The 15583-nt window shown below is 38.7% G+C and overlaps 1 protein-coding gene across 8 annotated transcripts in view; it reads left to right on the top strand.

Moving 5' to 3' along the window:
* Positions 1 to 15583, top strand: part of LOC129718457 (syntaxin-binding protein 5) — a 1078665-nt gene that overhangs the window by 516619 nt on the left and 546463 nt on the right. For 6 of the 8 annotated variants that reach the window (XM_055669251.1, XM_055669249.1, XM_055669252.1 and 3 more), the window contains one exon: positions 4134 to 4523. The exons of the other annotated variants lie outside the window; for them this stretch is intronic. In XM_055669251.1, coding sequence (XP_055525226.1) covers positions 4134 to 4523 — 390 coding nt within the window. The remainder of the gene's footprint in view (positions 1 to 4133; positions 4524 to 15583) is intronic. 8 annotated transcript variants of the gene reach the window in all.

Here is a 15583-nt window from a genome sequence, read left to right as displayed (position 1 = left end):
CTAATTCGTGTTTTTAACTTATTTGTAGTCATGCCAATATATTGTGAACTGCAGTCGTTGCATGAAATACTATAAATAACATTGGTGTGGTCGTCTTTTGCTATTTTATCTTTTGTTTGTGTATAATATTGTTTGGCCATGTTTGTCTTTCGTGTGGCTAACTTAACTGTTTTGTAATCGTTTTTCAGGAACTTACTGATCTTATCGGTGAGATACGGAATGTATGCTATTGACCGGTAAGTGTATTCCAGGTGTTCACTCGGCGATTGGTTGGAACTATGTTGCTCGGTACTCCTACAGTTTCTCTGGTTGATCAGGCGATGTCGCAGTGTCTTAGGGTAGTCGTTCAGCTTCAAATGTTGATCCATTATGTTGACTTTTGCAGACTCCGATAGGCCGGTGGACAACCTGTTCACTCTACTAATAAAATTGATGGCCATGTTTATTTTTTGGTGAGGTGGATGCGCCGGAAAATAGTCTAGAAAACGGCCACTTGCAATCGGTTTTTGGTACCATTCCGTCGATATATGTTGATCATCGTGTCTGACAAGTAGCATGTCAAGGAAAGGTAACCGGTTGTTTTCCTCTGTTTTACAGGTAAACTGGATGTTAGGGTTGTAGCTATTAAAAATCTTGAGCATGTAGTCAAGCTGATCGAGTGGAATGGCAGTGACTAAATCGTCGACATATTTTTTGATGAACGGCACTTTGATTTTAAGCTGTTTGAGTACGCAATCAAGCAATACCTCTGTGACAAGGTCCGCTACAATTGGCGATAAAGAGTTGCCCATAGCTGTTCCGAAGACCTGTTGGTGGTACCGTCCATCAAATTTGAAGAAACTAGCGTCGATGCAAAATTCAACCAGCTCCAGAAACAGGTCCAAGCAAATGTTCTTAGCGTTTGGTCTTATATGGTCCCAGTAACAAATTACGTCATGGCATACTAGTTCCTTTGGAATGCATGTGAACAATGAAACCACATCCAATGTAATCAACGAATATCCAACAGGTAACGTGACAGTGTTGATGAAATCGCAAAACTCGAAGGAATCTTTAATGTTGTATGCACTATCCATGGAATTTTGAATAATTCTTCCTACGAACTTTGAAAGTTCATAAGACGGCGCCGTCATATTAGGTACTACAGGTCTCAAAGGTAAACCAGGTTTGTGCGCTTTAGGTAACCCGTAAATTCTTGGGCATAGTGCGTTCTGCGATTTCAGGTTGGAAGCTGTTTTTTTGTCGATTAGTTTCAGATTATGTAACCGCTCAAAAGGTTGTCCACCGGCCTATCGGAGTCTGCAAAAGTCAACATAATGGATCAACATCTGAAGCTGAACGACTACCCTTAGACACTGCGACATCGCCTGATCAACCAGAGAAACTGTAGGAGTACCGAGCAACATAGTTCCAACCAATCGCCGAGTGAACACCTGGAATACACTTACCGGTCAATAGCATACATTCCGTATCTCACCGATAAGATCAGTAAGTTCCTGAAAAACGATTACAAAACAGTTAAGTTAGCCACACGAAAGACAAACATGGCCAAACAATATTATACACAAACAAAAGATAAAATAGCAAAAGACGACCACACCAATGTTATTTATAGTATTTCATGCAACGACTGCAGTTCACAATATATTGGCATGACTACAAATAAGTTAAAAACACGAATTAGCGGACACAGATCGAACTTGAATGCACTGCAGAAACTTGTTGACACAGGCACCGACATAGAAGATCCACAATTTGCAACACTAAGTGAAAAGACAGCACTCTTGCACCACTGTATTAGAACCCAACACACATTTGATCTTAACAATGTTGAAATACTCGACCAACACAGAAACACAACAGCACTACCGATTCTGGAAATATGCCACATAGCAACGAACAACAATACAGTTAACAAGAAAAGTGATACAGACGGGTTAAGTTCTATTTATGCAGGTGTGTTTAACACAGTAAAAAACAATAATAAACAACATAAAATTCATAGACGTCATGAAACTGACAATCATGCGCACTCAGACAATCTGATCTAGATAAGCTTTCGACAACACACTAGTAGAAGATTAACAATTGTGACCATAAATAATGTTTTTCCGAGTACAAGTTTTTCTAGATTATTCAATGACAAAAATTATTTAAAATAGTTCCATTTTATGTGATAAACGCAAACAGACCACAGTTAATTATGTATTATATAAGTTACAAATGAAAACAAAACGAAAAGCTTTAGTAAGTACCAGACATTCGGAAAAGGTTTTAAAATAGGGAAAACACATCTCTGCTTTGTTTTTTGTAGACTTCTTGATAAAGACAAAATATATTGTCGAAACGTTGAAGGAGAAGAGGCAGTACTTCGTTTAGTTCAGCTTAAAGACTGATGAGCCGAAAATCCAAGCAATAAGAGATACACGTCACAGTCGATAGCATTCACATTACGGTCAGTATGGCACAGTTAACCAATGTCAGTTTCTATCAGGAGATTGACAATGTTTTCGGAGCTAGAGTACGGAAATTGTTTAAGGATTACGCAGTTGCTAATTGAAAACTTGGAAATATGAAAAGCAGGAAATCTTTCCTTATTCGCTGTTGCAGGAGAGGTATTTTTCCTAGCCATATCACGAACAATTTTCGTTGTATTTTCCCGTTGATTGAAGAGAACAGTCCATTCATTGATAAGTTATATCGATGCGTGTCGAGGTTTAAGAAAACACTTCTGAATATAGAAATTAAACACACATACTTCAAAATCCGCACACTTGAAAACACCATGAAAACTACCGTTGAACAACTTACAGAAGTGGTCCCAGTAGATTTCACTGAATCTTTTTTCGAAAAGCAGAGTTTGTATTACGAGAACAATTTTCAAAAACAAACAATAGTTACAAAACGAAAGTTTGATCGTCTGCATCAAAGGCTTTTGGACGGCATAGACAAACACCTTCCAAAAAGTAATACAAAAGCTGTCTATAATGGAACGGCAGTCCAAATACCACCTGAAACTGAATTTTTGCTTAGCCTAGGTCCAAAGTTTGCCTTGCCGCAAACTGATCCCAGTAAAACGCCATATTTTCATCTCATTGCCGATATAGAAAGCATTCTGAAAACGAATCCTCAAATAGAAACCCAAAATCGCAACCGCTGCGGGTTAACAAATATCGTACAAAACTATATGTACCAGGCTGGCAATCATAACAAACTGTGGGATCCACTAGCAAGAACATGCGAACAAGCTGAAAAAATCACTAGACAGTTTTTAAAAACTAATCCTGATGTTATGGTCTTACAATCAGATAAAGGTAACAAAACAGTGCTAATGCTCGCCAATGAGTATAGACAGAAGATGATGGCACTGTTGGAGGACACCAAAACATAGAAATTATTAACCCGGGACCCTACCACTTCTTTTCAACGCAAAAACAATTCTTTGGTGGAGCGGTTACATAATCTGAAACTAATCGACAAAAAAACAGCTTCCAACCTGAAATCGCAGAACGCACTATGCCCAAGAATTTACGGGTTACCTGAAGCGCACAAACCTGGTTTACCTTTGAGACCTGTAGTACCTAATATGACGGCGCCGTCCTATGAACTTTCAAAGTTCGTAGGAAGAATTATTCAAAATTCCATGGATAGTGCATACAACATTAAAGATTCCTTCGAGTTTTGCTATTTCATCAACACTGTCACGTTACCTGTTGGATATTCGTTGATTTCATTGGATGTGGTTTCATTGTTCACATGCATTCCAAAGGAACTAGTATGCCATGACGTAATTTGTTACTGGGACCAAATAAGACCAAACGCTAAGAACATTTGCTTGGACCTGTTTCTGGAGCTGGTTGAATTTTGCATCGACGCTAGTTTCTTCAAATTTGATGGACGGTACCACCAACAGGTCTTCGGAACAGCTATGGGCAACCCTTTATCGCCAATTGTAGCGGACCTTGTCACAGAGGTATTGCTTGATTGCGTACTCAAACAGCTTAAAATCAAAGTGCCGTTCATCAAAAAATATGTCGACGATTTAGTCACTGCCATTCCACTCGATCAGCTTGACTACGTGCTCAAGATTTTTAATAGCTACAACCCTAACATCCAGTTTACCTGTGAAACAGAGGAAAACAACCGGTTACCTTTCCTTGACATGCTACTTGTCAGACACGATGATCAACATATATCGACGGAATGGTACCAAAAACCGATTGCAAGTGGCCGTTTTCTAAACTATTTTTCGGCGCATCCACCTCACCAAAAAATAAACATGGCCATCAATTTTATTAGTAGAGTGAACAGGTTGTCCACCGGCCTATCGGAGTCTGCAAAAGTCAACATAATGGATCAACATTTGAAGCTGAACGACTACCCTAAGACACTGCGACATCGCCTGATCAACCAGAGAAACTATAGGAGTACCGAGCAACATAGTTCCAACCAATCGCCGAGTGAACACCTGGAATACACTTACCGGTCAATAGCATACATTCCGTATCTCACCGATAAGATCAGTAAGTTCCTGAAAAACGATTACAAAACAGTTAAGTTAGCCACACGAAAGACAAACATGGCTAAACAATATTATACACAAACAAAAGATAAAATAGCAAAAGACGACCACACCAATGTTATTTATAGTATTTCATGCAACGACTGCAGTTCACAATATATTGGCATGACTACAAATAAGTTAAAAACACGAATTAGCGGACACAGATCGAACTTGAATGCACTGCAGAAACTTGTTGACACAGGCACCGACATAGAAGATCCACAATTCGCAACACTAAGTGAAAAGACAGCACTCTTGCACCTCTGTATTAGAACCCAACACACATTTTATCTTAACAATGTTAAAATACTCGACCAACACAGAAACACAACAGCACTAACGATTCTGGAAATATGCCACATAGCAACGAACAACAATACAGTTAACAAGAAAAGTGATACAGACGGGTTAAGTTCTATTTATGCAGGTGTGTTTAACACAGTAAAAAACAATAATAAACAACATAAAACTCATAGACGTCATGAAACTGACAATCATGCGCACTCAGACAATCTGATCTAGATAAGCTTTCGACAACACACTAGTAGAAGATTAACAATTGTGACCATAAATAATGTTTTTCCGAGTACAAGTTTTTCTAGATTATTCAATGACAAAAAATATTTAAAATAGTTCCATTTTATGTGATAAACGCAAACAGACCACAGTTAATTATGTATTATATAAGTTACAAATGAAAACAAAACGAAAAGCTTTAGTAAGTACCAGACATTCGGAAAAGGTTTTAAAATAGGGAAAACACATCTCTGCTTTGTTTTTTGTAGACTTCTTGATAAAGACAAAATATATTGTCGAAACGTTGAAGGAAAAGAGGCAGTACTTCGTTTAGTTCAGCTTAAAGACTGATGAGCCGAAAATCCAAGCAATAAGAGATACACGTCACAGTCGATAGCATTCACATTATGTTTAAGATCATCATTGGTATTTTCAGAGTAGAAATAGTAGGTTTGAGGAGGACATCCTTCTACTGTAAATTTTTGTAAATTTTAGGCATCTAAAAATGAAAAGAGTTGGTTTGAATGCGGTTTGACAGGCATTCTCAGCAAACTGCATATCGTTGAATGTGATAAATTAAGGAGTAATTACCTGTAAATTGTCACAAGCTGCTTCTTGTTTAGCGCGCAGTGGCCGAATGGCTGTTAAAACTTGGCATGGAAAAAATATGTTCGCTTTAGAAAAAGACAAACATATTTCGGCCATGCCTTAAACTACTATTTTAACTTTTTCCAACTTGTTAGTATACAAACTGTTTCTATGATATTTTATTGATGTTACTACAACAACGGATTATTTCAAAAACATACATATTTGTTACAATTGCTTCCGGAAGTTGATTTGAATATTACCACTTCCTCTTGACTTTAGGTTGACTCAGCCATAACTTATAATATGTATAAACTAATTCCAAAATAATGCTAACTAGAGTCAGTTTTTTGCCGAAAATTATAGTGTAGTATGATGCTAAGGTGTGTTATTTCAATGATGCATGCATAGTTTTCTTATATTCATTGAATTCTTCAGATAAAATGCGTAAAATGTTAACGGGTGGGCCAAAATATGCATGTAGGCCAAAATACCCCCGTTACCCTATCTCGAGTATTAAACGACTTATTTGAACATAACTAGTGTCATACAAACGAGTCATCTCTCAAACTTACAAATAACAAACTTTATAACAATTTGATATGCTGTTCAAAAGTTTTGGAAAGAAAATAGTAGGAGGGTGGTATCCAAGACACGACCGCATAGTTGACGTAGGACTACAATAATTTTATATTTTTATTTTGAAGCTATGTTTGATTTGAGCTTTTTTTACTTTTGTAGTTTGCTTGATTTATTTTAACCAGCTTAAGCTCAACATTTTTAAAAAGGAAAGTATTTTGGTTCGGGTGGTAATATCAACTATCTAGGTCGTCGGCCCAAATTCATCAAGCGACACTTCAAACGACTTGGAACTAAAACTAGTTCATTGGTGGCCATTTCTACTGTTAAGGTCGACTTTGACCACTCATAAAGTCAAAAAAGTCATGAAGAAAGAACCGTTCATTTTTGGCATGGTTCCATTTTGGCAACAGAAAATTTTCTGGCATGTTGCCAAAATCGAACGGGGTCTGTATTTTGATTATTTCTTTGCAGCACTCTATCTTAGAAGAAAAAAATATTCTCTTTAACATTCACAATGGTCAAGAGACCAAATTTAGGGGGGAATTTGGGTCTAGAGCTCTACAGCAAGGTTTAGAGAAAAACTTTTTGCCTTTCTCCTAGAAAGGTATAGCAATCACTGAAAAAACTAAAGGTATGAACGTGCTCCAGAGGGCCGAATGTCGTATATTACTCGACTTAGTTCGACGAGCTGAGCATTTTCTGTATGTTTGTATGTATGTGTGTATGTGTGTGTGTGTATGTGCAACTTTTTTTTCTCACTCACTTTTCTCAGAGATGGCTGGACCAATTTCCGTAAAATTTATTGCAAATGAAAGGTTTAGTTACCCCATAGGTTGCTTTTGAATTTCATTGTAATCGGATTTTTGGTTTAGAGGTTATGTATCAAAACGTAAAAACCGCGAAACATGAATACCTCAAAAACTACACAACTGATTTCAACAAAACTGATATCAAATGAACGGGCTATCTTCAGAACTCTTATGATCTAACTTATGAATTTTATAATGATTAAACATATAGTTCAAATATTATGCAAAGAAATGTTTTCCAGAGGCTGTTTAAACTCACTCACTTTGCTCAGAGATGGCTGGACCGAATTTCACAAAATTAGTCTCGCATGAAAGGCCTAGTTGTCCCATAGGTTGCTATTGAATTTCATTGTAATAGGTTTGTTATTTTGTCCGTTATTTATAAAAATGTCAAATCACGCTATAAAAGCACAGCCTGTACTAAAGGCAGCTTAAACTCACTTACTTTCCTCAGACCGGCTAGACCGGTTTTCACGAAATTAGTTGAAAATAAAAGGTCTTGTGGCCTCATAACATCCTATTGACCTTCATTGTAATCGGATTTTTAGTTTAGGCACCGTGTATCAATATGTGGTAATCACGAAATTTCATTATCTCAGAAATTACACAATTTAAACAAAACTGGTGCAAAATGAAAATCGTTAACTAATGATTAAACATGTGGTTTAAAATTATGTATAAAGATATGTATAAAAGAAGGAAATCACGTTTTGAAAAGAAGCATATTCTAAAGACTGCTTAAGCTTACTCAATTTCTTCAGAATGATTGGACCTATTTTCACTAAGAGCAAGCGCACCGGTGAGTTGCTATTTTCACAACGCTGGCCGTTGCTATTTTGGATAGCAACCGATGTTCGCACCGGTCGTTGCTATTGTGGATTACCAATTTATCTATTTCTTTTTAATGCCGGCAGTTGCTAATTTCTAAAGACCGTCGCTAGCTAGCATTAGCAAAATGTTTGTGTGTGTCGTATTTCCCAAAAATTCTGCGCATCCAGTAATAACATATTTATCTGTCCGTCAATTGTTTTCAACACAATTCTGTTGCAGGTTACTTCGTTTGTGCGTGAATGGATTTTTTTATCCTTGTATGTTTAATTAAAGTAATTGCGTTAGACCGTGGAACTTTTCGCAACGTTGCCTTCAATAACTATTATACTCAAAATTGGCGAATTGTCATTAAGTGTATTTTGAACTTTGTGCTGTCTCGATTCCTACAATTTGCTATTAATATTTGCAAATTTGCAGCCAAACAAAATTTAAATGTAAAACGCGAAAATTGTTCTGGAGTGTTTGGTTGATTCTAGTGACGAAAAAAATGATTTCGCGAAACAAATCTTTTTATACGCGAGAATGAAAAGGATTTTTGGAAAGATTCGGGGAAGTTAGGCATCTGAATTTGAATATCTAGTAATTCAACCAGGGAAAACCAAGGAAAAGTGGTCAGGTTTTGAGCGCTTATTTTACAGTCATTTATAAACAGGTTTTCGAGGTTTTGGCATCAATCGATCGGAAGTTTTTTTACGGTTAAATTTATGTAACAAAAACAAACTATTGTTTGAGATACACTATTAAAAAATTGGTAATTATTATCGATTGTCTAAATCATACCGCGCAGCCAATCACTACCTCTCTTCCCAAGCACAGTCGACACTAACGGATACAATCGATCTGACCTTGTTGTTTTTGTTGTTGTCACTATCTGTTTCCGATGTTTATTTGCGTTCCTTGTCAATCCATTCTCTATGTAGCCCCTCCTTCTTTCTAACTAACTGACGAAGCCTTGGTACAAAATGTACCGTTCGAACATTTCACCCCATCAGTTTCATTACTAAACCGTACCGATTACATGCGGATGCTAGGTGCTAGCAGCTGAAAAGAGGAAAGACAAAATAGTACCGGTCATCTCGTGCCGGTTTCACTCGTAATGCTGGTGGCTGTTAGTAACACATGGCTACTGCAAAATACTAAAATGGCTGGGATTCTGGACGGACTAACCAGAAAACAAGAATATATTCGGCAACTGGCACCTTTTGGTGTCTCGAAATTGTGTAATAGAAGTGGCTAATTGAATTTTCTGTTTTACAAAATGCTGCTGCTAGCGGATAAAACCTTGCAAATATGTATCTTTTTGTTGGTGTTAATTTTACGACAGCGGCTGGCGCCCCATCATTTTGATTCCAAAACCGCACCAGTGACATGCGGACGCTAGGTGTTAGCAGCTGAAGGAGGAAAAACAAAATAGTACCGATCATCTTGTGCCGGTTTCACCCGTAATGCTGGTTGCTGTTAGTAGTAAATGGCTACTGCAAAATACTAAAATGGCTGGAATTCAGGACGGACTAACCAGTAAACGAGAATAATCAGCAACTGGCACCTTTTGGTGCCTCGAAGTTTTATAACAGAAGCGGTTAATTGAATTTTCTGTTTAACAAAATGCCAAAATGCATGTTTGTGCTGGTGTTAATTTTACGACAGCGCTAGGTGTTAGCAGCTGAAACGAGGAAAGACAAAATAGTACCGGTCATCTCGTGCCGGTTTCACCCGTAATGCTGGTGGCTGTTAGTAATACATGGCTACTGCAAAATACTAAAATGGCTGGAATTCTGGACGGACTAACCAGTAAACGAGAATAATCGGCAACTGGCACCTTTTGGTGCCTCGAAGTTTTATAATAGAAGCGGGTAATTGAATTTTCTGTTTCACAAAATGCTGCTGCTAGCGGAAAAAACCTTGCAAAAATGCATGTTTGTGCTGGTGTTAATATTACGACAACGGCCGGCGCAGCTTTCAAGAAATTTTTTTCCTTGCCAATTCATCATCTACTCCTCCTTCTTTCTGACTATCTGACGAAGCCTTGGTATAAAACGTACCGTTCGAACATTTCACCCAATCATTCTTAGTTTGTCCATTAACACGATAGGATGTATTTTTTCGGTTGTACACAATTGAATTGTTGTTTTATTACGTTTAGTGACCAAGTTTCTCCGGCTCTAAGTCTCCTACTGGAGTACATTAGGACGATGGGAAAAGGCCACAAGGAGCAGCCTTTAAATTCACGAGGTGGAAAACGACCACATCGGCAGCTTGCTGATGCAACAGCAGATAGTTCGGACAATTTGTTGGATAACAACCCATTCGCAGTGCTTCCCCCCGATGATGGGTCTCAGGACGTAGAAAGGAAGGAGAAAGTTGCACCGTTATTTACTTCATGCAAGGATGTGTCTCTACTCAGAGGTGAGCTACTGAAGTTAAAAATGACGCCATCCTTGAAATTATGCAGCGTTGGAACCAAAATTGTTTGCTCGAGTCTGGAGCAATATACCTTAACAGTAGTAGCCACGAGTTTTACACTCATGACATCCCAAATAACAAACCAATAAAAGTGGTGTTAAGAGGTATGCCTTCAATGGTATGGGCGAGATACAGAAGGAACTAGAAAATACTCATGGTTTGAGTATCAAAGCAATTTACGCAATGTCTCGGAAAAATACTGTTGCTGGTGCGATATTTTGCGACTCGCTTTACTTGGTTCATCTGGAAAAGGGTTCCTCTTCCCTGGCGAAACTTCAAAGCATCCGTAGTGTGTTTCAGATAATCGTTCGTTGGGAAAAATATAAACCAAAACATCGTGAAATCACCCAATGCAGTACATGTCAAGGCTTCGGACATGGAACGCGAAATTGTTACATGAAACCTAAATGCGGAAAGTGCGCTGGAGATCATTTAACAACAGATTGCGGTATGTCAGAAGAAGAGGAGTACAGATGCATCAACTTTGGCGATAAACACCATGCAGCAGACAAAGTGTGTGCAAAACGGCAAATTTTTGTTTACATTCGGAAAAAACATCAACGGGCAGCCAGTCGGGCCGCCGACCAGTATCTGTACTCACTGAGAATCAGTTTTCATCCCTACCGGGTCGTCGGGAAATCCCTGTACTTCAACCACTTCCTCTAAATAATAAATACTCTCTTCGGTCGTCTGAGCAGACGATTGCCGGTTCATCGCAGCATCCTCGTCAACGGCTAGCTGATGTCGTCGCCTCCTCACAGGCCCCTCCTCCTACACCTGGGCCTTCTTCCTCGCAGTTACCAGTTACCGGAAGATAATTTATTCTCTTCTGAGGAGCTTTCAGTGATCTTTCAAAGATTACATAGAGAAGACCAAGTGTTTGCTCTCGGTATGTTTGTCATCCAATATGGGCGATAGATCACTCAATGTAGTAAATTGGAATGCCTATTCTATAAGGAATAAGGCTATTGAATTCACTGATTTCCTCAACGAGAAAAATATTGACATCGCAGTTGTAACAGAAACGCACTTAAAACCATCTGAAAAATTGTACCTGCCTTGTTTTCGGGTCTACCGATTAGATCGTAACGGTTCCAATGGAGGAGGAGTCGCTCTAGCAATAAAAAACAACATTACCTGTCGTTTGTTGCCTTTCTTCCGGTTGAAACTCGTGGAAACCATCGGTGTCGAGGTCAACACATCTCTCGGTTTAATCAACATAGTAGCTGCATACTGTCCCAGGCAAGCAAGTATCAGAAATGGTACTGTCGACTTATTACGAAGTGATTTAGCAAAGTTAACACGGCGTCGAGAAAAGTTTGTAATTGCTGGTGATCTCAACGCCCGACTTGATCTTTGGGGAAACCTGAGGCGAAATCGCAATGGAATCGTATTAGCTAAGGATTTGGACTATGGACTATACAACAGCTCTCATCTGACCATTTTCCGGTGGTTTTATTTCTGAGAGCAACTGCTGATTCGGCACATACTAAACTACTACGCAATTATCATCAAGCCAACTGGGAATAGTTTCAACGTATTGTGGATCAACGCGTCTCATCGGAACAACCACTATCTACTCCGGTTGAAATAGATGAGTTACCAACTTCCCTTCAACAAGCAATAAACGTGGCTCGTGAGCGCGCGGTTCCTGAACATATACAGGTGAGTACCTCTCTCCAAATAGCCAGTACTATCAAGCACTTCATAAGGCTCCGTAGCATTTATCGCCGTCAATACAAGAGAACTGGCAATCGTGACAAAAAGAGTATGACCAATAGTCTTACCCGAATCATCCAAGAAAAAATTATTGAACTACGAAACGACTATTTTCAACGTAAACTTAGCCAAATACCTCCTCATTCCAAACCCTTCTGGTCTATGGCAAAGATTTTGAAGAAAAAATCAAAACCTATTCCCCCATTCAACCCTTCTGAGAACCAGAATGATGCTACTGTCTTGTAACACCTCTGGAAAAGGTTAATGCGTTAGCATCGCAATTCGTTTCGTCGCATATGGTCAGAGCATTATTAGTCCACATACCGAAACGGTAAGCGAGGGAATAAATATGATTGAAAACTCACACTGCTTGCTTTCGAGAGAATGTAGAATAACAGCCGATGAACTAATCGGTCTGGTGAAGTCAGCCAAAAATATGAAGGCTCCTGGTTTCGACGGTATACTAAATATAGAACTTAAGCACTTAAGCTATCGCATGTTCACGTTGTTATCGGACATATTCAATGGATGCTTAGAATTGAGCGACTTTCCTGCGTTGTGGAAATTGGCCAAAGTAATACCTGTTCAAAAACCGGGTAAAGGGTAGCCCAAAAAGTTATTGACCGATTAGTCTTCTATCAGCTCTTTTGAAACTGTTCGAGAAAACTATTCAAAATCGCATTCTATCATATGCTGATGAAAACGGTATATTTTTGGATAAACAGTTTGGGTTCAGGAAAGGACGGTCAACTATTCACCAGCTAACTAGAGTCTTCAAAACTCTCCAACACAACAAATCGGTGTCTAAGACAACAGCGATGGCGCTCTAAGACATCGAAAAAGCGTTCGATAATGTGGCATGACGGGCTGATGTATAAACTGCATATGTTTAATTTTCCAGTGTAGAGGGCGCTGCGAGCCCCCTACCGGAATCTTGTGATAAATACTGTGATAAGGAAAAACACGCACAAGATTTCCGTACGTATGGTCAGAAGGACCACACGGAATCACTCTTAGAAAAAAGATTGACTTTATTTCGTCTCCAGTTTGCTTATATATTACTCTATAGGTAACTCAGAGTGAGAGGTTTTCCTCTCTGGTCTCTGAGCTACCGTTTATCTAGCTATACTTTTCTGGCCTGCGTTCTCTCTCGGCCCATTTCATTTTTCGAACTTAAAATCTAGAGCGCTAGTTATTTTTATTGAGCGTGGTAAACTTGCGCTCTGTAACACGCGCGCTAACTCGAGCGCTAAAAACCACGCGGGAGCATGAGCGACGCTGGGCGAGTTTTGTTGTTTACCACCGAGTTATGCAATGTCTCGGTGGCTTTGGTTCATCGCGGAATGAAAAACGTTGGCATAGCAGAACCGTTCGCGGTCTTTCTTCAAGATCTCTTGTGTTTTCTTAACCAATGAACTTGTCTTAGGGAACAAGGGCAGACGGCCATGTCTCGGTTTTGCATTCCACCTGTTTTTATGAAATTCAGCAGGAGGCTTTCATTCTTCTGGGCTAAGCTAAAAACGTACCTTTAGGACCAATATTTCGTGACGGAACAATGGGATCATTCGCAGGATGTGACGTCACACCAGTGTACTTAACGAAGATTATCTGACAGAGCATTGAGGGTTTCTTTGTACCATGCCTTATCCCAAGAACATACCACCCCAGCTGGTGTACCACAAGGCAGCATATTGGGACCAATACTGTATAACTTATGTACCTCGGATATTCCTCCACTGCCTGATGGAGGTGTTTTATCCCAATTTGCAGACGACACGGCAATAATGTACACTGGTCAAGTTATTCGTGCATTAACAAGAAATCTACAGATGGGCCTAAACGCTTTATCCGAATATTACACCAGTTGGAAAATCGTTATAAATGCAGCCAAGACTCAAGTGATATTATTCCCTCGTTCAAAATCTCCAAAACTTGTTCCTCCACAAGACTGTAGAATACGGTTTGGCGACCATCTCCTCCAACAACATTTGACAACAAACTGATTTTCAGAGCGCATGTCGAAAAAGTGATCACCAAATGTAATCTACTTATAAGACACATGTACCCTCTGATAAATAGGAAATCCAAGTTGAACATCAAAAATCGTTTGGCGGTGTACAAGCAAATTATTTATCCTGCAATAGAATACGCGATTCCTGTGTGGAAAGGATGCGCTCAGTCTCATAAACTGCGACTTCAACGTGTACAAAACAAGATACTAAAGATGGCTTTAAACTATCCACCATAGACAAAAACGAGTGAACTTCATAATCACGCTGGTATCGAACCTCTAGAGCAAAAGTTCGAAAAGTACTGTCAAAAATTTAGAATAAGGTGCTCAAGTTTTGTGCACGAACTAATTCAAAATTTGAATTTAGGTTAAGTAGGTAGAGTATTTTAATAATTAAAATTAACAAATGTTTTGAATTACATGAGCAGGTTTGAGAAGTAGGCATAAAAGCATTAAAATTCAAGCAATTTTCCTTGTAAAAACCCCAATAAAACAAAGATGCATAGCCAAAAAGCTGATCACTTAAAATGTAAAATACTGTTAGATCCAAAATGAATAAATATACAAAATTTATTGAAAAAGTGGAAGAGGTTGTTTATAAGAAACGACCGCAAGGTTAACGTAGAATTACGACAGCCTGTCTTATGTCAATAATTTTTTGCAATAGCTTTGGAAATACACTCAATTAGGGTTAATCATTTTAATGTTGTGAAGCGATATATTTTTCCGTAAATGTTTCGTATATTATTTTTGCTTCAATGGAAAGGAATGGGATAACTGGAAAAATAGGTGTGACTAAATTATTTCCAGTTATACCATTCTACAACGTTCGAAAAAAATACATCTCATTCATTCTGGCTCACATGCTTGTCATTCTCCTCAGTATGTGAAAGGAGAGGAGAAAAAACTCTTCAAATATTCATTTGTGTTCTTCAAATTTCAGTTGTTCAATTTAATATCCGATGAAATGTCTGTTTATTATCTGATGAAGCTCTTATATAGGCCAAATGATGCATTCCCAATTTACTAGGTCCATAACTCTGCCGACCGTGCTTCGATTGCTGCAAGAACGAAGGAAATCCATCGAAAACTAACCGATTTATTAGCATTTGAAATTTTTCTCACTTTTTTGAGTTTTAGATTTTCATTTCACATCCCTATGTAGCCGAACTTCCCGAGAGAAGTATTCTACTTCAAAATTAAATCTTCATTAATTCATTTGTTGTCCTTATAAAGACAATTGTTCAATTTATCATAGGATGTAGTATTTATCTAACATCTCTGTGTTACCTTCACAGTGAGGACTAAGGCGCACGGTCAACAAAATAAGAAAGGTATTTTCACATTGAAAACTAGACACGGCTTTTCTGGAGGAAGTGTTGGCAAATGCATCTACCGCTAATACCGCCGCTATCATGCGAAAGCGCGTCATTCCATGTGGGGAATATCTAAGACAAGACGCGACAGCTGGTCACCGTTACATGCAACCAATTTGAACCG

The sequence above is a fragment of the Wyeomyia smithii genome, chromosome 1, assembly GCF_029784165.1.
Source record: "Wyeomyia smithii strain HCP4-BCI-WySm-NY-G18 chromosome 1, ASM2978416v1, whole genome shotgun sequence".
NCBI lineage: Eukaryota > Metazoa > Arthropoda > Insecta > Diptera > Culicidae > Wyeomyia > Wyeomyia smithii.
Note: the sequence above shows the minus strand (reverse complement) of the source record. Positions and strands in the feature narration are given on the sequence as shown.